At 59.9% G+C, this 26,137-nt stretch overlaps 1 protein-coding gene across 1 annotated transcript in view; it reads left to right on the forward strand.

The window, feature by feature from the left end:
- Window positions 1–26,137, forward strand: part of LOC120506295 (dynamin-2-like) — a 26,498-nt gene extending 361 nt beyond the window's left edge. Inside the window, exons 2-19 of the mRNA XM_039717680.1 lie at window positions 4,142–4,215; window positions 5,867–6,016; window positions 6,602–6,805; window positions 6,953–7,051; window positions 7,756–7,916; window positions 8,790–8,932; window positions 10,439–10,631; window positions 11,883–12,025; window positions 12,402–12,540; window positions 12,987–13,073; window positions 13,743–13,813; window positions 15,689–15,740; window positions 17,435–17,446; window positions 19,772–19,885; window positions 22,596–22,705; window positions 22,861–22,972; window positions 23,557–23,906; window positions 24,895–26,137. Coding sequence (XP_039573614.1) covers window positions 4,142–4,215; window positions 5,867–6,016; window positions 6,602–6,805; window positions 6,953–7,051; window positions 7,756–7,916; window positions 8,790–8,932; window positions 10,439–10,631; window positions 11,883–12,025; window positions 12,402–12,540; window positions 12,987–13,073; window positions 13,743–13,813; window positions 15,689–15,740; window positions 17,435–17,446; window positions 19,772–19,885; window positions 22,596–22,705; window positions 22,861–22,972; window positions 23,557–23,906; window positions 24,895–25,204 — 2,524 coding nt within the window. The 3' untranslated portion in view covers window positions 25,205–26,137. The remainder of the gene's footprint in view (window positions 1–4,141; window positions 4,216–5,866; window positions 6,017–6,601; window positions 6,806–6,952; window positions 7,052–7,755; window positions 7,917–8,789; window positions 8,933–10,438; window positions 10,632–11,882; window positions 12,026–12,401; window positions 12,541–12,986; window positions 13,074–13,742; window positions 13,814–15,688; window positions 15,741–17,434; window positions 17,447–19,771; window positions 19,886–22,595; window positions 22,706–22,860; window positions 22,973–23,556; window positions 23,907–24,894) is intronic.

Raw genomic sequence — 26,137 nt, forward strand, 5'->3', positions numbered from 1 at the left:
CCTGGATTTGGGGGGCGGCGCCGCTGGCGTAGGAGCGTTCGGGAATAGCGGCGGCGTAAGGGCGCGGCCGGCGGAGCGCCGCCCGCGCTGCGCAAACGGCGTAGCGGCCGCGCAAACGGCGCAAGGGCCGCGCCGGTACCGGGAGCGGGGCGGGACCGGGAACGGGAACGGGGCGGGACCGGGAACGGGGCGGGGCCGGGTCACGGCGGTCAGTCGCGATAGCAGCGGGGCTGAGCGGGTGCGGAATGGATTCGGGGGTTCCGTGGGCGCTGCGGCCTCCCCGGTTCTCGCTCCGCGCCCCCGGGATCCCACCCGGGATTCCTTGGGAATGCTGAGCTGCGTGCGCCTTCCTCCCCACCACCATCATCATCATCGTGCTCCGGGCTGCGCCCCGGAGATAGGAGCGGGCTGGGCCGGGCCCGGCAGCGCCGATAACGGGAGCGGAGCTCGCCGCCCTCCCGGCGAGGCGGAGGGGCCACCGAGGAACGCCCAGAGCCCGCGGCGGGCACGGCTCTGCCCCCTTTGTCCGGCCCCGAGCCGCTTCGTGCCGGCTGTCACTTCCTGGGGCACTCCCGCCCCGATGTCAGTCTGTCCTGCTGTCCCCTCAGCCTCCGCATCCCCAAATTCCCACCCACGCGCTGTTCCCGCTGTTTCGGGCTGGTTTGGGCCCCTTTTCCCCCGTGGAAATGCCCCCGTGGGAGCTGCGGAGTTTTCCTTCCCCTCCTGTGGGGTTTTTCCAGGCTGGGATCCATCACTTTTCCCTTCCAAACTCATTCCCAGCCTGGATTTGGGCTCTCCCAGCACTCAGGGTGGAACGGTGGAGTTGCTCCCCATCCCAAAATTCCTGGCAATTTTAGCAGCCTTTAATTACAGCGCTGCTGGGAAACCATCCCTGCTAATTAAACCCCTCCATCCGGGGCTGCTTCCCCACCTCATCCTGCAGCTCCTGCTAATTAGGGTTAATTGGCACACTGAGGAATGCTGGCCTGACCATCCATCCCCATCTTTCAGGGGCAGTTGTGGCTGAGCAGGGGCTGGGCTTTCCTCCCTGGATCACAAATTCCAGCTGGGCTGAGCCAGGGCCTCGGGGCTGTTCCCGCTGTCCCTGCGTGGATCCATCCAGCCAGGCTCGGAAACTGCCCCGGGGGCGTTGATTTTGTGGCTTTTTGCAGCTTGTTGGAGCTTTAATTTGGTTTTTGTGAGCCGCCAGGAAGCCCTGGATCCGTGCTGGGAGTCCAGGGTCCCTGTTGGGAAGCCCTGGCGCTGTTTTGTTGGTTTTTTACACCTAAAATACACAAGAAGATAATCCTGAGGGACCTGGAACTGGGCTGGGAAGCCTCTAAATCCACATTTCAGCCTAACTGAGCTGGAATTTCCCCCTGGGAGAAGGCCTGGGACGTCCCTGGGGGGGTCTGGGGGGCCTGGAGCGCCTCAACCCCGGAATTTTGTGGGAGAAGCACCCAGGGGTGGTCACCAGGACTCCCTGTGGCCCCAGCACCCCTCTTTGGAGCCCTGCTCTGCCAAATCCTGACGTGCCAGCCCTGCCCCGAGCTGTCACTGCCCCGGGGGACAATGGAGCCCTTGTCCCCCCGGGGGTGGGGACAGTCCCCGACCTCAATGGGGCTTTATGAGCCCTGGGGCTGGGGATCCTTATCCTGCCGGGGATCCCGAACCGGGGCTGGACCCCCGGGGTTGGGATCGGGGGGTTTGGGGCCACAGGGGGAGGTGAACCCCACGGGAATGGGATGGGGGCAGCGACCCATCCTGGGGGACTGGGCCAGGGCAGGGGGCTGGAGGTGTCCGGGGTGAATCCGTGGGGTTTGCCAGGGTTGGGTGGGAGCCACGGCCAGGGGAATCCAGGGAATTCCATCAGGAATGGGAAGGGAATCCTTTGGAGTGAGTGGAGCCAGCGTGAGGTGGTTTGGAAACAGGGAAACGCGCTCAGGTGTTTCCCCAGGGATTTTTCTGCACAGGGAAGTTCCTGCTGTGCTCCTCCACCTTGGGAGTGGGGCTGGAGGTGTCCAGGGGTGAATCCGTGGGGTTTGCCAGGGTTTGGTGGGAGCCACGTTGATGGAAATTCAGGGAATTCCATCAGGAATGGGAAGGGAATCGTTCGGAGCGAGTGGAACCAGCGTTGGGTGGTTTGGAAATGTGGAGACGTGCTCAGGTGTTTCCCCAGGGATTTTCTGGCACAGGGAAGTTCCTGCTGTGCTGCTTCACCTTGAGAGTGGGGCTGGAGGGGTGAATCCGTGGGGTTTGCCCTGGTTTGGAGGGAAATCCAGGGAATTCCATTGGGAATGGGAAGGGAATCGTTTGGAGTGAGTGGAGACGCGCTCAGGTGTTTCCCCAGGGGTTTTTCTGCACAGGGAAGTTCCTGCTGTGCTCCTTCACCTTGAGAGTGGGGCTGGAGGGGTGAATCCGTGGGGTTTGCCCTGGTTTGGAGGGAAATCCAGGGAATTCCGTCAGGAATGGGAAGGGAATCGTTTGGAGCAAGTGGAACCGGCGTGAGGTGTTTTGGAAACGCGCTCAGGTGTTTCCCCAGGGATTTTCTGGCACGGGGAAGTTCCCACACCTTGAGACCTTTGTCCCTTTGTCCCTCTGGTGGCCCTGGTCACGCCCGGCCCAGGTGGGAGGCGGCAGATCCGGGCAGGTGACAGCAGGTGACGTCAGGCAGGTGACGTCCCGGGGCTCCCTCGCGCGTCACCGCGCGCCCGGCTCCTGCCCGGGGCACACGGAGCTGGGTGGCACCTGCCAGCCCTCCCTGTCCTTCCTGAGGCCTTGCCCCTGAGCTGTGACCTGCAGCGGGGGGAGACGGGGATTGGGGGGGCTGGAGCACAGGGATCACCTGGATTGTTCTGGGATGGGGCACGGGGATCACCTGGATTGGCCTGGGATGGGGGCTGGGACACAGGGATCACCTGGATTGGCCTGGGATGGGGGCTGGGACACAGGGATCACCTGGATTGGCCTGCTGGGGCACGGGGATCAGCTGGACTGGCCTGGGATGGGGCACAGGGATTAGCTGGATTGTGCTGGGATGGGGGCTGGGACACAGGGATCACCTCAGTGGATGGGGGCTGGGACACAGGGATCACCTGGATTGGCCTGGGATCAGAGCTGGGGATCACCTGGACTGGCCTGGGATGGGGGCTGGGACACAGGGATCACCTCAGGTCCCCCAGGAGTGGGGCTGGGGATCACCTGGATTGCCCTGGGATCAGAGCTGGGGATCACCTGGACTGGCCTGGGATGGGGGCTGGGACACAGGGATCACCTGGATTGGCCTGGGATCAGGGCTGGGACACAGGGATCACCTCAGTTCCCCCAGGATTGGGGCTGGGGATCACCTGGATTGGCCTGGGATCAGAGCTGGGACACAGGGATCACCTCAGGTCCCCCAGGATTGGGGCTGGGGATCACCTGGATTGCCCTGGGATCAGGACTGGGACAAGATCACCTCACTCCCCAGGGATCAGGGCTGGGACGGGAGCGAGCAGCAGAGCCAGAGGTGTTGCCCCCACTTTGAGGGCCTCCCCCAGACCCCAACATTCCCTCTGGGACCATCTGGGACCTCCCGGGATCCTTTCCCTCCTTTTCCCACCCGGGCTCTTCCCGCCCGACCCGTCCTCCCGGTTGGGCAGGAAGTGAATTTCCATTTTTCCATTTCCGGGCTCCGGGCCGGGGCCGGGGCTGTGCCGGGAAGGCCGTGGCACCCTGGGGTGGCACCCTGGGGTGGCACCCTGGGGTGGCACCGGGGGGGTGACGCTCTCGGGGCGTTGTTGTGACGTCCAGGCCGGGCAGTTCCCGGCAGAGCCCATCCCAGGGGGTTTTCACTCCCGTTCCCAGCAGGCACTTCCCTGTGCCCTGCTCGGGAAAGGGGTGGTGGCAGCCCCAGCCCAGAGCTGCCCTTGCAGCTCCACCTTTTCCAGGCAGGGTTCTCCCAAAAAAAAATCTCCTGGCACTGCGGGCAGGAGGAATTCTGTGGGAATTTGCTGCTTTCCCTCCCAGCAGCGGCCTGTTCTCTCCCCCATGACAGCAGGGATTGATCTGCTGTGTTCCCAGTCCCCTCCCTGGGCTCTCCAGCACTGCAGAAATCAATGAGATTCATTAATTAATTGATCCACCCTTTCATGCCTTGCAGGGATTTCCTCCCCCGTGGCTCTGGGATCGTCACTCGCCGGCCTCTCATCCTGCAGCTCATCTTCTCCAAGACGGGTACGGGGCTGGCAGGAGGGCAGCGAGCTCCCTGGGGTGTGCCCCCAGCCCCCAGCCCCCTGCTCAGCACGGGGGAACGCAGGGAGAGCCCTGGCAATGCCCGGGAGGCCGCAGCAGTGCCAGGGAGAGGCGAGCCGGGCACGGGGGCGGCTCCTTTGCCCAGCCTTGGTGACCATCAGCCGTGCTGATAGGAGGGACAATGCCTTCCTCCCCTTCACCTTGGGCAGGCAGGCTCTTGTCCTGCCCGAAATCCCTGGGTTTGGGTGAATCCCTGGGTTTGGGTGAATCCCAGAGCAGCCAGGCTCTTCTCCTGCCCCAAAATCCCTGGATCTGGGTGAATCCCTGGATCTGGGTGAATCCCTGGATCTGGGTGAATCCCTGAGCCCCTGGTGCCCTCCTGGAGCTGAGGGAAGTTGGGAAGAGGCGAGGGAGAATTCCTTCCTCCCCTTCACCTTGGCCAGGCTCTTCTCCTGCCCCAAAATCCCTGGATTTGGGTGAATCCCTGGATTTGGGTGAATCCCAGAGCCCCTGGTGCCCTCCTGGGGCCATCAGTGGCTCCTGGGAGCTGGGGGAAGTCGGGAAGAGGCGAGGGAGAATTCCTTCCTCACCTTGGCCAGGCAGGCTCTTCTCCTGCCCCAAAATCCCTGGATCTGGGTGAATCCCAGAGCAGGCAGGCTCTTGTCCTGCCCCAAAATCCCTGGATCTGGGTGAATCCCTGGATTTGGGTGAATCCCTGGGTTTGGGTGAATCCCTGGATTTGGGTGAATCCCCGGATCTGGGTGAATCCCTGGATTTGGGTGAATCCCAGAGCAGCCAGGCTCTTCTCCTGCCCCAAAATCCCTGGATTTGGGTGAATCCCTGGGTTTGGGTGAATCCCTGGATCTGGGTGAATCCCTGGATCTGGGTGAATCCCTGGATCTGGGTGAATCCCTGGATCTGGGTGAATCCCGGGATCTGGGTGAATCCCAGAGCCCCTGGTGCCCTCCTGGAGCTGAGGGAAGTTGGGAAGAGGCGGGTTTGGGGTGGTGGGAGGGTGGATCAGGGCTGAGGGCTCTGGGCTGAGGTGTCTGGGGTGGCTCCAGCCGAGGTTTCCGCTCTGCCCACACGCAGGGAAGGAGGAAGGAAATTGCACCATCCCAGAGCTGCTGGAAGCCCTTGTTGTGGGCAGAGTGGGACCCAGTCCCTTCCCTGTGTGCTGCAGCCCCTTCCCCACGTCCTGCAGCCCCTTCCTCACGTCCTGCAGCCCCTCCTGGGTATCCTGCAGTCCCTCTCACATCCTGCAGCCCCTTCCCCTTATCCTGCAGCCCCTCCTGGGTGTCCTGCAGCCCCTCCTCATGTCCTGCAGCCCCTTCCCCACATCCTGCAGCCCCTTCCCCCTGTCCTGTACCCTTCCTGGGTATCCTGCAGCCCCTTCCCCATGTGCTGCACCCCTCCTTAGTGCCCTGCAGCCCCTCCTGGGTGTCCTGCAGCCCCTTCCCCTTATCCTGCAGTCTCTCTCATGTCTTGTAGCCCCTCCTGGGTGTCTTGTAGCCCCTCCTCATGTCCTGCAGCCCCTTCCCCACACTCCCCACTCCCCCCTCCATATCCCCCTGCTTGCTCCATCCCCTTCCCCCCAAACATTCCCTGGTTTTGACATCCCAGTCCCTTCCAGAATATGCCGAGTTCCTGCACTGCAAATCCAAGAAGTTCACGGACTTCGATGAGGTGCGGCAGGAGATCGAGGCCGAGACCGACCGGGTGACGGGCACCAACAAGGGCATCTCCCCCGTGCCCATCAACCTGCGCGTGTACTCCCCCCACGGTGAGGGGGAACGGGCCAAAATCGGGGGGAAATCTGGGGAAAATCTGGGGAAAATCTGGGAAAAATCGGGGGAAAATCTGGGAAAAATCGGGGAAGAATTGGGGAATAATCGGGGAAAAATCTGTGAAAAATCGGGGAAAAATCAGGGAAAAATCTGGGAAAAATCGGGGGAAAATCTGTGACAAATCGGGGAAAAATCGGGGAAAAATCTGTGAAAAATCTGTGAAAAATCAGGGAAAAATCTGGGAAAAATCGGGGGAAAATCTGTGACAAATCGGGGAAAAATCGGGGAAAAATCTGTGAAAAATCTGTGAAAAATCAGGGAAAAATCTGTGAAAAATCAGGGGAAAATCTGTGAAAAATCAGGGAAAAATCTGGGAAAAATGGGAAAAATTTGGGAAAAATCGGGGAAAATCTGGGAAAAATCGGGGAAAATGTGGGGAAAGTCGGGGAAAAATCGGGGAAAAGTCGGGGAAAAATCTGTGAAAAATCTGGAAAAATCAGTGAAAAATGGGGGGGTTGTGGGGCCGTGCAGGAGCGGCTCCTCCCCCAGAGGGGATCCTCACCCCGCCCGTGTCCCCCCAGTGCTGAACCTGACCCTGATCGACCTGCCGGGGATCACCAAGGTGCCCGTGGGGGATCAGCCGCAGGACATCGAGTTCCAGATCCGGGACATGATCCTGCAGTTCATCAGCCGCGAGAGCAGCCTCATCCTGGCCGTCACGCCGGCCAACATGGACCTGGCCAACTCGGACGCGCTCAAGATGGCCAAGGAGGTGGATCCGCAGGGTAAAGGGATGGGGGTGGCCCCGGGAGGGGCTTCTCTGCCTTCCTCGTCCTCTTCCTCCCCCCCGGCGGGGCTGGGGGGTCCTTTCTGCTCCGTGGGGCCCCGCTGTGCTTGGCCGGGGTTCAGGGGATCGACGCTGGGCTCCGCAGGGCTGAGGACCATCGGGGTCATCACCAAGCTGGACCTGATGGACGAGGGCACCGACGCCCGGGACGTGCTGGAGAACAAACTGCTGCCCCTGCGGAGAGGTGCGGCTGGCCCGGGTGCCCAGTGTGCCCCATGTGCCCCTTGGGTCACTGTGTGTGCCCAGTGTGCCCCTCGGGTCACTCTGTGTGTCCCTTCTGTGCCCCTCGGGTCAGTCTGTGTGTCCCCCATGTCCCCCTCAGGTCACTCTGTGTCCCCTGCCCTCTGTCCTTCCCTGGCTCTCTGTGTGTCCTCCTCAGGTCACTCTTTCTGTCCCTTCTGTCCCCTTCGGGTCACTGTGTGTCCCCTGTGTGCCCCTCGGGTCACTGTGTGTGTCCCCTGCCCCGTGTCCCCCTCAGGTCACTCCATGTGTGCCCCTTGGGTCACTCTCTGTGTCCCTTCTGTCCCCCTGGGGTCACTCTGTGTGTCCCCAGTGTCCCCTGCTCTGTGTCCCTCCCCAGCTGTCCGCAGTGTCCCCTGTGCCCTCCCCGTGCTCTGGGAGTGCCATTCCCAGGCCGGGTGCCACACGGTGTCCCCGCGGTGTCCCCGCTGTGTCACGGTGTCCCTGCTCTGTCACGGTGTCCCCACGATGTCCCTCCAGTGTCCCTGCATTGTCCCCACAGTGTCCCCTCTGTGCCACGGTGTCTCCACTGTGTCACGGTGTCCCCCCGGTGTCCCCTCTGTGTCACACTGTCCCCACAGTGTCCCCTGGGTGTCCCCTCTGTGTCACACTGTCCCCACGGTGTCCCCCGGTGCCCCCTGGTGCCAGGCTACATCGGCGTGGTGAACCGCAGCCAGAAGGACATCGATGGCAAGAAGGACATCCGCGCCGCGCTGGCGGCCGAGCGCAAGTTCTTCCTGTCGCACCCGGCCTACCGGCACATGGCCGAGCGCATGGGCACGCCGCACCTGCAGAGGGTGCTCAACCAGGTGGGACGGCTGCAAAAGTGGGATTTTCCTCCTGGGACAGGCCATTCCTGCCTGGGAAAATGGGATTTTCTGGGTGGGACAGGTCATTTGTACCTGGGAAAGTTCTTCCTGTCGCACCCGGCCTACCGGCACATGGCCGAGCGCATGGGCACGCCGCACCTGCAGAGGGTGCTCAACCAGGTGGGACGGCTGCAAAAGTGGATTTTCCTCCTGGGACAGGCCATTTGTGCCCAGAAAAATGGGATTTTCCCCCTGGGACAGCCCATTCCCACCTGGAAAAGTGGATTTTCCTGGTGGGACAGCCCGTTCCTGCCTGCAGAAATGGGATTTTTCTGGTGGGACGGCCCCTTCCTGCATTCCCACCTGGAAAAATGGGATTTTCCCCATGGCACAGCCCCTTTCTACCTGGAAAAATGGGATTTTCCGGATGGCACAGCCCATTTGTACCTGGAAAAGTGGGATTTTCCCCATGGGACAGGTCATTTGTGCCTGGAAAATGGGATTTTCCCCATGGGACAGCCTATTGCCACCTGGAAAAGTGGATTTTCCTGGTGGGACAGCCCGTTTGTACCCAGAAAAGCGGGATTTTCCCCGTGGGATAGGCCATTTGTCCCAGAAAAAATGGATTTTTCCAGGTGGTACAGCCCATTTGTACCAGGAAGATTGGGATTTTCTGGGTGGCACAGCCCATTTTTACCTGGAAAATGGGGATTTCCCCCCGGCACAGCCCGTTTCTCCCAGGAAAAGCAGATTTTCCCTGTGGCACAGCCCATTTTTACCTGGAAAATGGGGATTTTCCCCCCGGCACGCCCCGTTTCTCCCAGGAAAAGCGGATTTTTCCTGGCTCCCAGCTCAGTTCCCCATCCCTCGCAGCAACTCACGAACCACATCCGCGAGACGCTGCCGGCGCTGCGCAGCAAGCTGCAGAGCCAGCTGCTGTCGCTGGAGAAGGAGGTGGAGGAGTACAAGAACTTCCGTCCCGACGACCCCGCGCGCAAAACCAAGGCGCTGCTGCAGTGGGTGCCTCGCGGGGAGAATCCGGGTTTTGGGATCATCCCGGCGGGACTTTGGGATCATCCCGGCGGGATTTTGGGATCATCCCGGCGGGACTTTGGGATCATCCCGGCGGGATTTTGGGATCATCCCGGCGGGATTTTGGCATTTTGGGCTTTCCCGGGAGGAGTTTGGGTTTTCCCAGTGGGATTTTGGCTTTTCCCAGGTGGATTTTGGGCTTTCCCGGGGGGATTTTGGGAAATCCTGGTGGGATTTTGGGTTTTCCCAGTGGGATTTTGGGTTTTCCCAGTGGGATTTTGGGTTTTCCTCATCCCGGCGGGATTTTGGGATCATCCCGGCGGGATTTTGGCATTTTGGGCTTTCCCGGGAGGAGTTTGGGTTTTCCCAGTGGGATTTTGGCTTTTCCCAGGTGGATTTTGGGCTTTCCCGGGGGGATTTTGGGAAATCCTGGTGGGATTTTGGGTTTTCCCAGCGGGATTTTGGGTTTTCCCAGCGGGATTTTGGGTTTTCCCGGTGGGATTTTGGGGTTTTCCAGGCGGGATTTTGGGAAATTCCGGAGGGCTTTTGGGTTTTCCTGGTGGGATTTTGGGTTTTCCCGGCAGGATTTTGGGCTTTCCCGGAGGGATTTTGGGTTTTCCCAGCGGGATTTTGGGTTTTCCCGGCGGGATCTTGGGTTTTCCCAGTGGGATTTTGGGTTTTCCCGGGTGGATTTTGGGCTTTCCCGGGGGGATTTTGGGAAATCCTGGTGGGATTTTGGGTTTTCCCAGCGGGATTTTGGGTTTTCCCGGCGGGATCTTGGGTTTTCCCAGTGGGATTTTGGGTTTTCCCGGGTGGATTTTGGGCTTTCCCGGGGGGATTTTGGGAAATCCTGGTGGGATTTTGGGTTTTCCCAGCGGGATTTTGGGTTTTCCCGGCGGGATCTTGGGTTTTCCCAGTGGGATTTTGGGTTTTCCCGGGTGGATTTTGGGCTTTCCCGGGGGGATTTTGGGAAATCCTGGTGGGATTTTGGGTTTTCCCAGCGGGATTTTGGGTTTTCCCGACGGGATTTTGGGTTTTCCCGGCGGGATTTTGGGTTTTCCCGGTGGGATTTTGGGTTTTCCTGGCGGGATTTTGGGTTTTCCCGGTGGGATTTTGGGTTTTCCCGGCGGGATTTTGGCTTTTCCCAGCGGGATTTTGGGCGTTCCTGGAGGGATTTTGGGTTTTCCCGGCGGGATTTTGGGTTTTCCCAGTGGGATTTTGGGCTTTCCCAGTGGGATTTTGGGTTTTCCCGGTGGGATTTTGGGTTTTCCCAGCGGGATTTTGGGTTTTCCCGGCGGGATTTTGGGCGTTCCCAGCTCGGAGTGTTCCCGCTGGGCTCGGAGGAGGGATGGGAAAACCTCTCCTGGGAAATCCCCGCATTCCCTGCGTGGGTCCTGTCCCTCCCACCCCGCAGGAAAGTGGGATTTTCACTTCCAGCTGCAGGGATCTGGGGGATTTTTGCTCCCTCATTCCCAGTTTCCCTGCCCCAGGATGGTGCAGCAGTTCGGGGTGGACTTTGAGAAGAGGATTGAGGGCTCAGGAGACCAGGTGGACACCCTGGAGCTCTCCGGGGGCGCCAGGATCAACCGGATTTTCCACGAGAGGTTCCCCTTCGAGCTGGTGAAGGTGAGGATGGGGGTTCCTCTCCCTGCAGGATTTTCCAACCCAAACCGTGCCACGATCCCATAAAAATCCCGAGATTTGAGGCAGATCCTCGGAGGGGTCATTCTGGTGTGGTTCCTCTGGCTGCTGGACAGGGGGACAGGCCTGATTTCTGATTGATTTCTGGTTAATTGCTGATTCCTGATTGCTGATTGATTGCTGATTTCTGATTAATTTCTGATTCCTGATTGCTGATTCCTGATTTCTGATTGATTTCTGGTTAATTTCTGATTCCTGATTCCTGCTTGATTCCTGATTTCTGATTAATTTCTGATTTCTGATTAATTTCTGATTCCTGATTTCTGGTTCCTGATTGATTCCCGATTTCTGATTAATTTCTGATTCTCGATTCCTGATTTCTGATTGTTTCCTGGTTTCTGATTTCCTGATTTCTGATTTCCTGATTTCTGATTTATTTCTGATTCCTGGTTCTTGATTCCTGATCCCTGATTTCTGATTCTTGCTTCCTGATTTCTGATTCCTGAATTCTGATTCCTGGTTCCCAATTCCTGATTCCTGATTCCTGATTGATTCCTGATTCCTGGTTCCTGATTCCTTGTTGATTTTTGATTTCTGATTTCCCATTGATTTCTGATTCCTGATTTCTGATTCCTGATTTCTGGTTGATTCCTGATTGATTTCTGATTCCTGACCGATTTCTGATTCCCAGTTTCTGATTCTTGTTTCCCAATTCCTGATTTCTGGTTCCTGATTGATTCCTGATTGATTCCTAATTCCTGATTGATTCCTGGTTTCTGATTGATTCCTTATTTTTGATTGATTCCTGGTTCCTGATTGATTTCTGATTCCTATGGGATTTTCCCCATGGCACAGCCCCTTTCTACCTGGAAAAATGGGATTTTCCGGATGGCACAGCCCATTTGTACTTGGAAAATCAGGATTTTCTGGGTGGCACAGCCCATTTGTACCTGGAAAAGTGGGATTTTCCCCATGGGACAGGTCATTTGTGCCTGGAAAATGGGATTTTCCCCATGGGACAGCCTATTGCCACCTGGAAAAGTGGATTTTCCTGGTGGGACAGCCCGTTTGTACCCAGAAAAGCGGGATTTTCCCCGTGGGATAGGCCATTTGTCCCAGAAAAAATGGATTTTTCCAGGTGGTACAGCCCATTTGTACCAGGAAGATTGGGATTTTCTGGGTGGCACAGCCCATTTTTACCTGGAAAATGGGGATTTCCCCCCGGCACAGCCCGTTTCTCCCAGGAAAAGCAGATTTTTCCTGGCTCCCAGCTCAGTTCCCCATCCCTCGCAGCAACTCACGAACCACATCCGCGAGACGCTGCCGGCGCTGCGCAGCAAGCTGCAGAGCCAGCTGCTGTCGCTGGAGAAGGAGGTGGAGGAGTACAAGAACTTCCGTCCCGACGACCCCGCGCGCAAAACCAAGGCGCTGCTGCAGTGGGTGCCTCGCGGGGCCGATCAGGATTTTGGGATCATCCCGGCGGGATTTTGGCATTTTGGGAAATCCCAGGGGGAGTTTGGGATTTTGGGCTTTCCCGGGTGGATTTTGGGCTTTCCCAGTGGGATTTTGGGCTTTCCCGGAGGGATTTTGGGAAATCCTGGAGGGAATTTGGGTTTTCCCAGTGGGATTTTGCCTTTTCCCGGGTGGATTTTGGGTTTTCCCGATGGGATTTTGGGCTTTCCCGGCAGGATTTTGGGCTTTCCCAGCGGGATTTTGGGCTTTCCCGGGTGGATTTTGGGCTTTCCCGGGTGGATTTTGGGCTTTCCTGGGGGGATTTTGGGAAATCCTGGTGGGATTTTGGGTTCCCTGCAGGACGGGGCTCTTCACGCCCGACCTGGCCTTCGAGGCCATCGTCAAGAAGCAGGTGGTGAAGCTGAAGGAGCCGTGCCTGAAATGCGTGGATTTGGTGATCCAGGAGCTCATCAACACCGTGCGCCAGTGCACCAGTAAGGTACTGGTCAGCCCAGTAACACCAGTGAGGGGTGGTCAGCCCAGTGCCACCAGTAAGGTACTGGATCACCAAGTAACACCAGTGAGGGGTGGTCAGCCCAGTGCCACCAGTAAGGTACTGGTCAGCCCAGTAACACCAGTATGAGACTGGTCAGCCCAGTAACACCAGTGAGGGGTGGTCAGCCCAGTAACAGTGACATACTGGTCAGCCCAGTGACACCAGTCAGGGCTCTCTCTCTGGAGCCCTTCCAGCCCCCCCCCCGCCGGCGCCTCCCTCCACCCAAAACCCCCCAGGTACAGTCTGGGCTCAGACTGGGCACTCCTGGGTCTCTCCTGGAGTTCCTGGCTGGATCCCGATGCACGGGCCGGGATTTGGGGCCGGGGCTGGGTGGGGTTTGGGGTTTTCGGTGCCTGCCTCCGTCCTGCAGCTCCTTTCCCCTCTCCCAGCTGGGCTCCTACCCCCGGCTGCGGGAGGAGACCGAGCGCATCGTCACCACGCACATCCGCGAGCGCGAGGGCAAAACCAAGGACCAGGTGAGCCCCCTCCCCCCCCCCCAGGGAGGGGATCCCCCTTCCGAGGATGGAATTGTTCTCAGGGAGCAGAATTCCCCCGGGAGCAGGAGCTGCCTCTCCCAAAACGGGAATTGCTCTCTGGGGTCGGGGATCCCTGTCTGGGATGGGGCCCCGTCCCCATCCCGTCCCGATCCCGTCCCAATCCCATCCCAATCCCGTCCCAATCCCGTCCCAATCCCATCCCAATCCCGTCCCAATCCCAATCCCAATCCCATCCCAGTCCCATCCCAATCCCATCCCAATCCCATCCCAATCCCATCCCAATCCCATCCCAATCCCGTCCCCATCCCATCCCAATCCCGTCCCAATCCCATCCCAATCCCGTCCCAATCCCAATCCCAATCCCATCCCAGTCCCATCCCAATCCCATCCCAATCCCATCCCAATCCCATCCCAATCCCATCCCAATCCCATCCCAATCCCATCCCAATCCCATCCCAATCCCATCCCAATCCCATCCCAATCGCATCCCAATCCCGTCCCAATCCCAATCCCGTCCCAATCCCGTCCCAATCCCAATCCCAATCCCATCCCAATCCCGTCCCAATCCCAATCCCATCCCAATCCCAATCCCGTCCCAATCCCACCCCAGGGAAGGCTCCCCCCTTCCCTGACCCCTGCTTCCCTCAGATCCTGCTGCTCATCGACATCGAGCTCTCCTACATCAACACCAACCACGAGGATTTCATCGGCTTCGCCAAGTGAGTTCTTGTCCGGGGGAAGTTCCCACGTTCCCCCGGCCTTGTGGGGTTGTGCTTTCATTCTGGGGGACGCTGGAGTCGCCCACCAGCACCTCTGGCACCCGACCCCTGCAGGGAAGGGCTGGGAAAGCCCCAGCCTCGGGAATTGGGATGAATCCTGGTGGTTCGGGCTGCTGGAGCTGCCCCAGGGCAGGAATTGCTCCTTGTCCTCTCCGTCCCTCCTCATCCTCTCCCCTGCCACCTTCCCTCGAGTTTTCCTGGTGTTTTCCAGCCCCAAACCTCCGGGAAGCTCCCAGACTGCAGCTGAGGGTGCCTGGAGCCCACCCCCCTCCTTCCCCTTCATTCCCACACTCCTCCTCCTGTTCTTTTTCTCTCTTCCCCCTTTTTCTCTCTTTTCCTCTCCGGCGACCCTCCCTGCTCTCTGCTGTTCCCCCTGGATCCATCACCTCTCTCTGTCTCTGGACTGTCCTGCTCCTCTCCTGGCCCAGCTGTTTCACTGAGCAGCACGTGGCCGCCGGGTGGGTACCGGGGGCATCCCCCTCCCCAGGGCATCCCGGCCCCTTCCCGGGGCTGGGGGGGCCGGGGGGGCTCCCCGAGGGGCTGGGGGCTGGGAGCTTCTCCTTGGAACTGGGATCTCGGAGCTTCTCCTTGGAACTGGGATCCCGGAGCTTCTCCTTGGAACTGGGATCTCGGAGCTTCTCCTTGGAACTGGGATCCTGGAGCTTCTCCCAGTTCAGCTTTGGGTTTGGGATCCTGGAGCTTCTCCTTGGCTTTGGGATCCTGGAGCTTCTCCTCGGAACTGGGATCCTGGAGCTTCTCCTCAGAATTGGGATCCTGGAGCTTCTCCCAGTTCAGCTTTGGGTTTGGGATCCTGGAGCTTCTCCTTGGAATTGGGATCCCGGAGCTTCTCCCAGTTCAGCTTTGGGTTTGGGATCCTGGAGCTTCTCCTTGGCATTGGGATCCCGGAGCTTCTCCTCCCAGTTGAGCTTTGGGTTTGGGGTCCCGGAGCTTCTCCTCCCAGTCCAGCTCTGGAATTGGGATCCTGGAGCTTCTTCTCCCAGTTCAGCTCTGGATTTGGGCTCCTGGAGCTTCTCCTCCCAGTTCAGCCTTGGAACTGGGATCCTGAAGCTTTTCCTCCCAGTTGAGTTTGGGTTTGGGCTCCTGGAGCTGCTCCTCCCATTTCTCCTCTGGAATTGGGCTCCTGGAGCTGCTCCTCCCGTTTCTCCTCTGGAATTGGGCTCCTGGAGCTTCTCCTCCCATTTCTGCTCTGGGTTTGGGATCCTGGAGCTGCTCCTCCCAGCTGAGCTGGCTGCACCCCGCTCACCCCTGCCCAGGGATCCGGGAGGAGCTGTCGGGAGCGGGGCAGGCAGGGAGGGCTCCCCAGCTCCCCCAAACCCCCTCTGCAGGGGTGGCAGTGCCCCCCGTGCTGCTCGGGGGGGATTCTAACGGATTTCCCGGATTTTGTTCCCGCTCCCGACTAACGGTTCCGCCCCCTCGGTGCTCAGGAGAGCCAGGTAGCTTTTCCCCCTGGTGCAGGTAATGCTCCATCCCCAGCCGGGGGGACTTGGGTCTTTCTGGAAGCTCCTGGTGGTCGGGATTCCCGCGGGGAATCTGCAGGAATCTGCAGGAATCTGCTGCTGCTGCTCGGGTGTTTCACAACCTCCTCCCCCTGGAGTCGCTCCTGGGAATTCCAGGAGCTCCCGGTGTCACCTCCCCCCTCTATCCTGGGCAAAAAACCTCGGGAAAAACCTCGGGAAGAACCTCGGGAAGAACCTCGGGAAGGGGCTCTGGAGTTGCCCCCCTGGGATGGGCTCCTCCCTCGCTCAGCTCCCTCTCCCCCAGCTCAAAATCCCATTTTTCCCCCTTTTTTCCCAGCGCGCAGCAGCGGAACACGCAGACCAACAAGAAGAGAGCCATCCCCAACCAGGTAGAGCCCGGAATTCCTCCTCCTCCTCCTCCTCCTCCTGCTCCGAGCCCAATCCAGAACTCTGATGCCAAGGCCGGGTTTGGGCACGGAGGAGCAGCGGAATTCCCGCCTGAAAACGGAATTTGGGACGAAGCGGGCGGGGGGCGCAGCCCTGGGCGTTGGGGGGTGAGGGAGGAGCCCGGGGTGTCCCCAGGGCCGTGTCCCCCCCAGTGCTGCTGCCAGGGGTGGGCAGGAGTGGCCGTGCCCCTTCCCCAGGCCCCGGCTCCCTCCGGAAGGCAATTAACGCTGGGAATGATCATTAATCTCCTCCCATTTCTCCTCTGGAATTGGGCTCCTGGAGCTTCTCCTCCCAGCTGAGCTTTGGGTTTGGGATCCTGGAGCTTCTCCTCCCAGTCCAGCTCTGGAATTGGGATCCTGGAGCTGCTCCTCCCATTTCTCCTCTGGAATTGGGCTCCTGGAGCTGCTCCTCCCACTTCTCCTCTGGAATTGGGATCCTGGAGCTTCTCCTCCCACTTCTCCTCTGGAATTGGGCTCCTGGAGCTGCTCCTCCCATTTCTCCTCTGGGTTTGGGCTCCTGGAGCTGCTCCTCCCAGCTGAGCTGGCTGCACCCCGCTCACCCCTGCCCAGGGATCCGGGAGGAGCTGTCGGGAGCGGGGCAGGCAGGGAGGGCTCCCCAGCTCCCCCAAACCCCCTCTGCAGGGGTGGCAGTGCCCCCCGTGCTGCTCGGGGGGGATTCTAACGGATTTCCCGGATTTTGTTCCCGCTCCCGACTAACGGTTCCGCCCCCTCGGTGCTCAGGAGAGCCAGGTAGCTTTTCCCCCTGGTGCAGGTAATGCTCCATCCCCAGCCGGGGGGACTTGGGTCTTTCTGGAAGCTCCTGGTGGTCGGGATTCCCGCGGGGAATCTGCAGGAATCTGCAGGAATCTGCTGCTGCTGCTCGGGTGTTTCACAACCTCCTCCCCCTGGAGTCGCTCCTGGGAATTCCAGGAGCTCCCGGTGTCACCTCCCCCCTCTATCCTGGGCTCTATCCTGGGCAAAAAACCTCGGGAAGAACCTCGGGAAGAACCTCGGGAAGGGGCTCTGGAGTTGCCCCCCTGGGATGGGCTCCTCCCTCGCTCAGCTCCCTCTCCCCCAGCTCAAAATCCCATTTTTCCCCCTTTTTTCCCAGCGCGCAGCAGCGGAACACGCAGACCAACAAGAAGAGAGCCATCCCCAACCAGGTAGAGCCCGGAATTCCTCCTCCTCCTCCTCCTCCTCCTCCTGCTCTGAGCCCAGTCCAGAACTCTGATGCCAAGGCCGGGTTTGGGCACGGAGGAGCAGCGGAATTCCTGCCTGAAAACGGAATTTGGGACGAAGCGGGCGGGGGGCGCAGCCCTGGGCGTTGGGGGGTGAGGGAGGAGCCCGGGGTGTCCCCAGGGCCGTGTCCCCCCCAGTGCTGCTGCCAGGGGTGGGCAGGAGTGGCCGTGCCCCTTCCCCAGGCCCCGGCTCCCTCCGGAAGGCAATTAACGCTGGGAATGATCATTAATAGCATGTAACGGGTTTTCTTCTGCTGTTTTCCTGCTTTTTCCTCCTTTTTTGTTTTGTGCTTCTCGCTCTTTCCTTCTCCTGTCACTCCCGTCCCTTTCCCTGTCTCCTCTTCCTGCTTTTTTTTGTTTTATTTTGTGTTTTTCCCCCTTAATTTTGCGTGCCCAAAGGGGGAGATCCTGGTAAGTACCACGGAGCGGGACGGTGCCGGGACAGCGCCGGCCCTGCCGGGAGCAGCATCCCCAAAAAGCCCAAAAAAACCCCAAAAACGCCGCCCCCTGCTCCCCAGGATGGAGAGAGGAGGGGGAAAGGATTCCCAGGGGGAGCAGCCAGGTGGGAATTGGGTTTGTGCCCCCTCGGGGGGCTTTGGGGTGATCCACGTTGCTCCTGGTTTTCCCAGATTTTGGGAAGCAGGAGGCCAAAATCTTTCTGATTTCAAAATCTTTCTGAATCTTTCTGATTCAGCCCAGAATGGCTGGAGGGGGTTGAGATTCTCTTTATTCTTTTGGGAACACGTGGAGGGAGGGGCTGGCAGTTCATTTCTCCACCCAAATCCGGTTGGGATTTGGGTTTTTTGGAGGGATTTGGGAATTCCACACCAGAATTCCCAACCTGGCTGCTCCAAGCTCTGTCAGTCCACCCCGGAGCTCCTCCCTCCTGGGACAGGGAGGGGGGTCCAGGGGGTCCCAATCCCACTGCTCCCCTCGGAGCCTGTCACCTCTCCAGGAACGTGGAAGTGTCTGAGAGGGAATCTTTTCCAAACCCAAACCCAAATTTTTTCCAAACCCTTTGGGATTTGCAGCCTCGGGGGTGGCCTCAGCCCCCCCCGGGCAGGGAAAACCAGGATGATCCCATGGATCCTGCCTTGGATAGAGCTGGAATTCAGAGCCAGGGCGTGCCAGGCTTGGCACTGAAAGGTTTTATTCCCCCAAAGCACGGATTCCGAGGGGTGCAGCTCCCCCAGGAGGGTTTGTGCCCCCCATTTCCATGAATCCCCGCCTCAGATCCGGCCCTTTCCCGGCTCCTCGGGCGCTTCCACCTCCCTCCCCCCACCCGGCTGTTGCTGGGGACCCCCGGGACCCCCAGAGCTCCGGGCAGGGCCGGCCGCGGGACGGGGTCGCGGGGGGAAGGGGGAGAGCTGCGAGTGGGGGGTGGGAGCCCTGCGAGCCCCCAGACCATCCCTGTTCTTGCCCAAATCCGTCGGTTTTAAAGGAACTTCCTCCCTCCTGCTCCCGGGCCTTTCCCAGCGGCTCCAGCTCCCGCGGGGCTGCACAGACCCTCTCCCTTTTCCCCTCAAAGTCCCCCCTCTCCCCTTCCCCTTTTTCCTTTCAGCCCCTTTTCCCCTGAGCCCTTTCCCCAGATCCCCCCCGACCCCTCTGGGTTGCCCCAATCCCTTTCCCACTGCACATTCCCGATCCTGATCCTGCCTCTGCCCCTTCCCACCCCCCGGTTCCTTTAAAACCCCCTCGGATCCAACCCCAGGGTGGGTCCCAGGCGGGACCGGGGCTCTCGGAGGTGAAACCCCCCTCCCCTGCCCCCTGCAATCCCCGGCCTCTCCGTCCTCCCCGCGGCTCCAGCTTGGCTCTGCCTCACCCCGGGGCTCTGCCGTGGCTCCCGTGCCGGGAAACCCACCCGGGGAGGGGCCCGGGACCCCCGGGGGTCTCGGTGGAGCCGCGGCAGGCCCCGGGTCTAACCCGGCTCTGCCCCTTCCCGGGGCTGCTCCCGCTCCGGCCGCGCTTCCCGCCGAGCCCTGGCACTAACCCGGGGCTGGGAGAGACCTGGGGTGGGACAGACCTGGGATGGGGTGGGACAGACCCGGGGTGGGCTGGGACAGACCCGGGATGGGCCGGGACAGACCCGGGGTGGGCTGGGATCACTGGGGGATCCTGCTGTGGGATCGCTGTGGGATCAGTATGGGATCGCTGGGATCCCCGCGGGACCCCGCTGTGGGATCACTAACCCGGGGCTGGGAGAGACCTGGGGTGGGACAGACCTGGGATGGGGTGGGACAGACCCGGGGTGGGCTGGGACAGACCCGGGATGGGCCGGGACAGACCCGGGATGGGGTGGGACAGACCCGGGATGGGCTGGGATCACTGGGGGATCCTGCTGTGGGATCAGTTTGGGATCGCTGGGATCCCCGCGGGACCCCGCTGTGGGATCACTTTGGGATCACTTTGGGATGACTTTGGGACCCTGCTGTGGGATCCTGCTTTGGGCTCACTTTGGGATCCCTGTGGGTTCATTTTGTATCTCTGGGATCCCTGTGGGATCACTTTGGTATCACTTCGGGATGACTGTGGATCACTTTGGGATCACTGTGGGATCACTTTTGGACCCTGCTGTGGGATCCTGCTTTGGGCTCACTGCGGGATCACTTTGGGATCGCTGCGGGATCACTTTGGGATCTCTGGGATCTCTGTGGGATCACTCTGGGATCGCGGTGCCCCCGCGGTGACCCCGCTGTGCCGTGCCGTGCCGTGCCGTGCTGTGCCGGCGTGCCGCAGGTGATCCGCCGGGGCTGGCTCACCATCAACAACATCAGCATCATGAAGGGCGGCTCCAAGGAGTACTGGTTCGTGCTGACGGCAGAGTCGCTGTCCTGGTACAAGGACGAGGAGGTACGGGGGGAAACGGGGGTGCCAGGGGGAAAAATGGGGTGCCAGGGGGGAAAAATGGGGAAATCTGGGAAAAATCCAGGGTGCCAGGGGAGGGAACGGGGAAATGAGGGGTGCCGGGGGGGGGGGAATGGGAAAAATCTGGGATTTCAGAGGGAAAAATGGGGAAATGCCGGGTGCCAGAGGGAAATTTGGAGTGATAGAGGGAAAAACTGGGAAAAGTGAGGTGCTAGAGGGAAAAATGGGGGTGCCAGGGTGGGAAAACGGGGAAATGAGGGGTGCCAGGGGGGGGAAATGGGGAAATCTGGGATTTCAGAGGGAAAACAGAGAAAATCCGGGGTGCCAGGGTGAAAATCCAGGGTTACAGAGGGAAAAATGGGGAAATCTGGAGTGCCAGAGGGAAAAATGGGGAAAATTTGGGATTCCAGAGGAAAAAATGGGGGAAATCCAGGGTTCCAGAGAGAAAAACTGGGAAAATTTGGGGTTCCAGAGAGAAAAATGGGGGGAAATTGGGAAAACCTGTGATTCCAGAGGGAAAAATGGGGAGGGAATCTGGGATTGCTTGGGGGTCCAGGGGGCTGCAGACCCCCCCTCATTCCCCAGGGGATTCCTCAGTGCAGACCCCCCCTCACTCCCCAGCCCCCCCCAGCAGGGGCAGCCCCAAATCCCTGAAGATTTTGGGTTTTGCAGCATTTCCTCCCCCTCAATCCCACTGATCCCACTCCTCCCCTGGCGGGAGGACCCAAAAAGGGTGATTCCAAAAGGGGAAATTCCCAAAAAGGGGCAATTCCCAAAAAGGGTGATTCCCAAAAAGGGGAAATTCCCAAAAAGGGGCAATTCCCAAAAAGGGGAAATTCCCAAAAAGGGGCAATTCCCAAAAAGGGGCGATTCCCAAAAAGGGGCAATTCCCAAAAAGGGGCAATTCCCAAAAAGGGGAAATTCCCAAAAAGGGGTGATTCCCAAAAGGGGCAATTCCCAAAAAGGGGTGATTCCCAAAAGGGGCGATTCCCATAAAGGGGAAATTCCCAAAAAGGGTCAATTCCCAAAAAGGGGTGATTCCCAAAAAGGGCGATTCCCAAGAAAGGGGCAATTCCTGGGAAGGGAAAGGAGCGATTCCTGGGAAGGGGCAATTCCTGGGGAAGATTCCCAGGAAGGGGGAAGATTCCCGGGAAGGGGCAATTCCCAAAAAGGAGTGATTCCTGGGAAGGAAAAGGGGCAATTCCCGGGAAAGGGTGATTCCCAAAAAGGAGCAATTCCCGGGAAGGAAAAGGGACAATTCCCAGGAAAAGGAGCAATTCCCAAAAAGGCCAATTCCCAAAAGGGCCAATTCCCGGGGAAAGAAACGGAGCAATTCCAGGGAAAGGGGCAATTCCCAAAAAAGCCAATTCCCAAAAGGGCCAATTCCCGGGAAGGAAAAGGAGCAATTCCCAAAAAAGAGCAATTCCCGGGAAAGGGGCAATTCCCAAAAGGGCCAATTCCCAATTCCCAAAAGGGCCAATTCCCGGGGAAAGAAACGGAGCAATTCCAGGGAAAGGGGCAATTCCCAAAAAAGCCAATTCCCAAAAGGGCCAATTCCCGGGAAGGAAAAGGAGCAATTCCCAAAAAGGCCAATTCCCAAAAAAGCCAATTCCCAAAAGCCAATTCCCAGGAAGGAAAAGGAGCAATTCCCAAAAGCCAGTTCCCAAAAGCCAATTCCCAAAAGCCAGTTCCCAAAAGCCAATTCCCAAAAGCCAATTCCCAAAAGCCAATTCCCAAAAGCCAATTCCCAAAAGCCAGTTCCCAAAATCCAGTTCCCAAAAGCCAATTCCCAAAAGCCAGTTCCCAAAAGCCAGTTCCTGGGAAGGAAAAGGGACAATTCCCAAAATCCAGTTCCCAAAATCCAGTTCCCAAAAGCCACTTCCCGGGGTCCCCGCTCACCCGCGGCCGCTGCGGCTCCGGCGCCGCCCGCGCCGGCGTAACCAATGTGCAGACTACTGTACATCCCTTCCCACCTGAACAGGTAGTCTGAACACTGGGAACGCCGGCCCGGCTCTCGGGGGGTCCTGGGCTGCTTTTTTGGGGGGGGGTCGCTGTCCCGGGGCCGTGCCTTTGTCCGCTCCTGACGTGGCAGAGCCCGAATCCCGCCTGGAGAAGCTCTGTGGGTTTGTCAGGAAATCGTGTGGGGAGGGGGGGCGGCCCCGGGTTCGTGGCCTCTCTCCCACAAAGGCCAACGTCACTTTTTTTGGGACCATCTGGAGACAAAGCGGGGCTGGAGCTGCTCTAAGCAGTTCCAGATGTTGGCGTTCCGGCGGGCCCGGCCTGGAGGAGGCTCCCGGGCTCCTTGCAGCCGCGTTCCTGGGGAGCTGTGCTGCAGCAGGGTGGGCTCGGGGGGTCTGCTCCCCTCCCAGAGCAGCCCCCCGGGGGTCCCTGATTCCTCCCAAAGCAATTCCCCAACACAGGGGTCTCTCCCCACCCCAGAGCAGCCCCCCGGGGGTCCCTGATTCCTCCCAAAGCAATTCCCCCATCCCAGGGGGTCTGCCCCCACCCCAGAGCAGCCCCCCGGGGGTCCCTGATTCCTCCCAAAGCAATTCCCCCATCCCAGGCTCCACGGGATGAGCTGGGTGTCTCCCCTTGAGTTTTCCCAGCAGGAGTTTGGGGTCTGCAGCTCCCAACGCCGGGGTTTGTTCCCATTCCTTGGCCTTCATCCCTGTTTCCCTCTCGTCCTCTTTCCCAGGAGAAGGAGAAGAAGTACATGCTGCCTTTGGATAACCTGAAAATCAGGGACGTGGAGAAGGGCTTCATGTCCACCAAACACATCTTCGCCATCTTCAACACGGAGCAGAGGTGGGGGATCCTCCTGGGCACCTCGGGCATTCCCCTTCCCTTGCTCCCGGCTCCTCGGGGAGGCTGGCATCCCTCGGGGTGCTTCATCCAGCATTCCCAGCGGGATCCCAGGGGGATTTGGGGCTCCCCTGACCCGCAGGCCTCCTCCCCTGCAGGAATGTGTACAAGGACCTGCGGCAGATCGAGCTGGCCTGCGACTCCCAGGAGGACGTGGACAGCTGGAAAGCCTCCTTCCTCAGGGCGGGGGTCTACCCCGAGAAGGACCAGGTGAATCGGGAGCCCACGGGGCTGGGGCACCCCTGGGAGCAGCCACGAGCACCCCAGGGCTCCCTGGGGATGGAGGAGGAGATCCCCGGGGTGCTGCTGGACGGATCCCGGCTGTGGAATTACCCCGGGATGGGAATGGGGCTGTGGGAGTAACCCCGGGATGGGAATGGGCTGGGGGAGTAAACCCAGGATGGGAATGGGGCTGGGGGAGTAAACCCAGGATGGGAATGGGGCTGGGAACAGGCTCTGGAATAGCCCCAGGATGGGGGGGAAAAGGGGATGGGGAATGGGGGAAAAGGGGATGGAAAACTGTGGGAGGAGCTGGAGGGGCTCAGCCTGGACAAGGAGGCTCCAGGGCACCTCCTGGCTCGTGACAATTCCTTTAAGGAGGTTGGAGCCAGCCGGGGGCTGATCCCTCCCCCTGTCCCCCTAATCCTGTCCCCTCCTCCCAAAGGGGACAGGCCAAGAGGAAAGGGCCTCAAGCTGTGCCAGGGGAGGTTCAGGGTGGATTTGGGGAGAATTCTGGAGGAGTTTTCCATCCCTGGCACAGGGGGGTGTCCCCTCCTTGGGGAAAAGTGCCTCAGAGCCGTGCAGGTGGCACTCAGGGACAGGAACCAGGACAGGACCCACCCCAATTCCCCCAAACCGGAGCGCCCCAAACCCCTCAGCCGCTCATCCCAGCCCTTCCCTCGTGCCCCCAGACCAAGGATTTCATCCACTCGGAGCTGCTGGCCTTCCTGTACTCGTCGTCAGACCAGAGCAGCCTGATGGAGGAGTCGGCGGAGCAGGCGCAGCGGCGCGACGAGATGCTGCGCATGTACCACGCGCTCAAGGAGGCGCTGGCCATCATCGGCGACATCAGCACCAGCACCGTCACCACGCCCGTGCCCCCGCCCGTGGACGACACCTGGCTGCAGCCCGGCGCCGGCCACAGGTGGGGCTGGGGGCGGGGGGTCCTGGTGGGGGGTGGGTTATCCCTGGCAGTGTCCATCCCCAATGACCGATCCTGTTCAGTGTCCATTCCTGGTGACCGATCCCATCCCGTGTCCATCCCCACTGACTGATCCTGTTCAGTGTCCATTCCTGGTGACCAATCCCTGGCCGTGTCCATCCCTGCTGAACTATCCTCTTCAGTGTCCATCCCCAATGACCAATCCTCTTCAGTGTCCATCCCCAATGACCAGTCCTGTTCAGTGTCCATCCCCAATGACCAATCCTCTTCAGTGTCCATCCCCAATGACCAGTCCTGTTCAGTGTCCATCCCCAATGACCAATCCCTAGCTGTGTCCATCCCCACTGACCAATCCCTGGCCATGTCCATCCCCACTGACCAATCCTCTTCAGTGTCCATCCCCACTGACCAATCCCATCCCGTTCCTATCCTGCTGACCCGTGTCCATCCCTGCTGAACTATCCTCTTCAGTGTCCATCCCCAATGACCAGTCCTGTTCAGTGTCCATCCCCAATGACCAATCCTCTTCAGTGTCCATCCCCAATGACCAGTCCTGTTCAGTGTCCATCCCCAATGACCAATCCCTAGCTGTGTCCATCCCCACTGACCAATCCCTGGCCATGTCCATCCCCACTGACCAATCCTCTTCAGTGTCCATCCCCACTGACCAATCCCATCCCGTTCCTATCCTGCTGACCGTTCCCGTTCCGTTCCCATCCCGTTCCCACCCCGCTGACCGTTCCCGTTGTGTTTCCAGCCCACTGACCGTTCCCATCCCGTTCCTGTTCCGTTCCCATCCCCACTGACCATTCCCATTCCATTCCCATCCTGTGTCCATCCCAAATGACCGTTCCCATCCCATTCCCATCTCGTTCCCATCCCGTTCCCACCCCGCTGACCGTTCCCATCCCATTCCCATCCCGTTCCCGTTCCGTTCCCACCCCGCTGACCGTTCCCGTTGCGTTTCCAGCCCGCCCCCGCAGCGCCGCCCGCCCTCGGCCCTGCTGCCCCCGGGCCGCCCCCCGTCCCTGTGCACTGGGAGCCTCTGGGGGGGGCTGGGAGCCACTGGGGAGGGCTGGGAGTCACTGGGATTGCACTGGGAGTCACGGGGGGGGGGCTGGGAGCCACTGGGGTATCACTGGGAGCCACTGGGGTCTCACCGGGATCCCCCAGGATCCCCCGTGCCCTCAGCCCCCGCCCCGTTCCCCCACAGGAGGCCCCCGGCGGCCCCGAGCCGCCCGACCATCATCCGCCCGGCCGAGCCCTCCCTGCTGGATTAACCCCGGGATCCGCGGGATCCACCGGGACCCACCGCCCCCCGCGGGATCCACCGCCCCCCGTGCCGCCACCACCGCCCTCGGAACAGGAGAGACGGGGGGAAATGGGAAAAAAACGGGAAAAAATCAACCCAGAGCCAGCCCGGAGCTCCTGGGGCTGATCCTGGGGTGATTCTGGGGCTGATCCCAGATCCCATCCCAGATCTTCGGGCTGATCCTGGATCCCATCCCAGATCTTGGGGCTGATCCTGGGTTGATCCCGGGCTGATTCCTGATCCCAGATCCCGTCCCAGGCTGATCCCAGATCCCGGGCCGATCCCGGATCCCGTCGCGGCGGGGGCAGCTCCCGGGCAGGTCCCAGCAGCTGATCCTGGCAGCTCCGGGGCCCCCCCGGTGCCCCCCGGGCCGGGGCGGTGACGGATTGTGGGGGTGGGGGTGGGGGTGGGAACTTTGCACTTTGTCAGAATTCCCGAGGGGGGAGGGCCCGGCCCCGCCTCTGCCTTCCTCCCCTCTCCTCCTCCTCCTCCCCCGTTCCCGAATTCCGGGGATTCTGCCCCAAATTCACCCACGGCTCCTCCCCCCGCCCCACCCAGGGGTCAGGATTGGGGTTTGGGGTTTTTTTTTTTTTGTTTTGTTTTTGGGGTTTTTTTAAAGAATTGGGGTTTGTGAGCAGGGGAAAACACTGGAATTCCCAGAGGGATTCAGCAGCGATCCCAATTCCCTGAGAACCTCAGGAATTTCATCCCGGGAATTACCCGGGAGACGAGGAGGAAGAGGAGGGGGAGGGAGGAAGATGTGCCCTCCCCCTGTTCCCGATCCCGCTCCGCCGGGAGCCGAGGTTGTAAATATTTTTACAGACTTGTATTAATTGTATAAAAAAAAAAAGCCCACAAAAAAAAACAAGAGGGGAAAAATGAGGAAAAGGAAAAAAAAAAA

The sequence above is a fragment of the Passer montanus genome, unplaced genomic scaffold, assembly GCF_014805655.1.
Source record: "Passer montanus isolate IOZ18808 unplaced genomic scaffold, ASM1480565v1 scaffold382, whole genome shotgun sequence".
Lineage (NCBI taxonomy): Eukaryota > Metazoa > Chordata > Aves > Passeriformes > Passeridae > Passer > Passer montanus.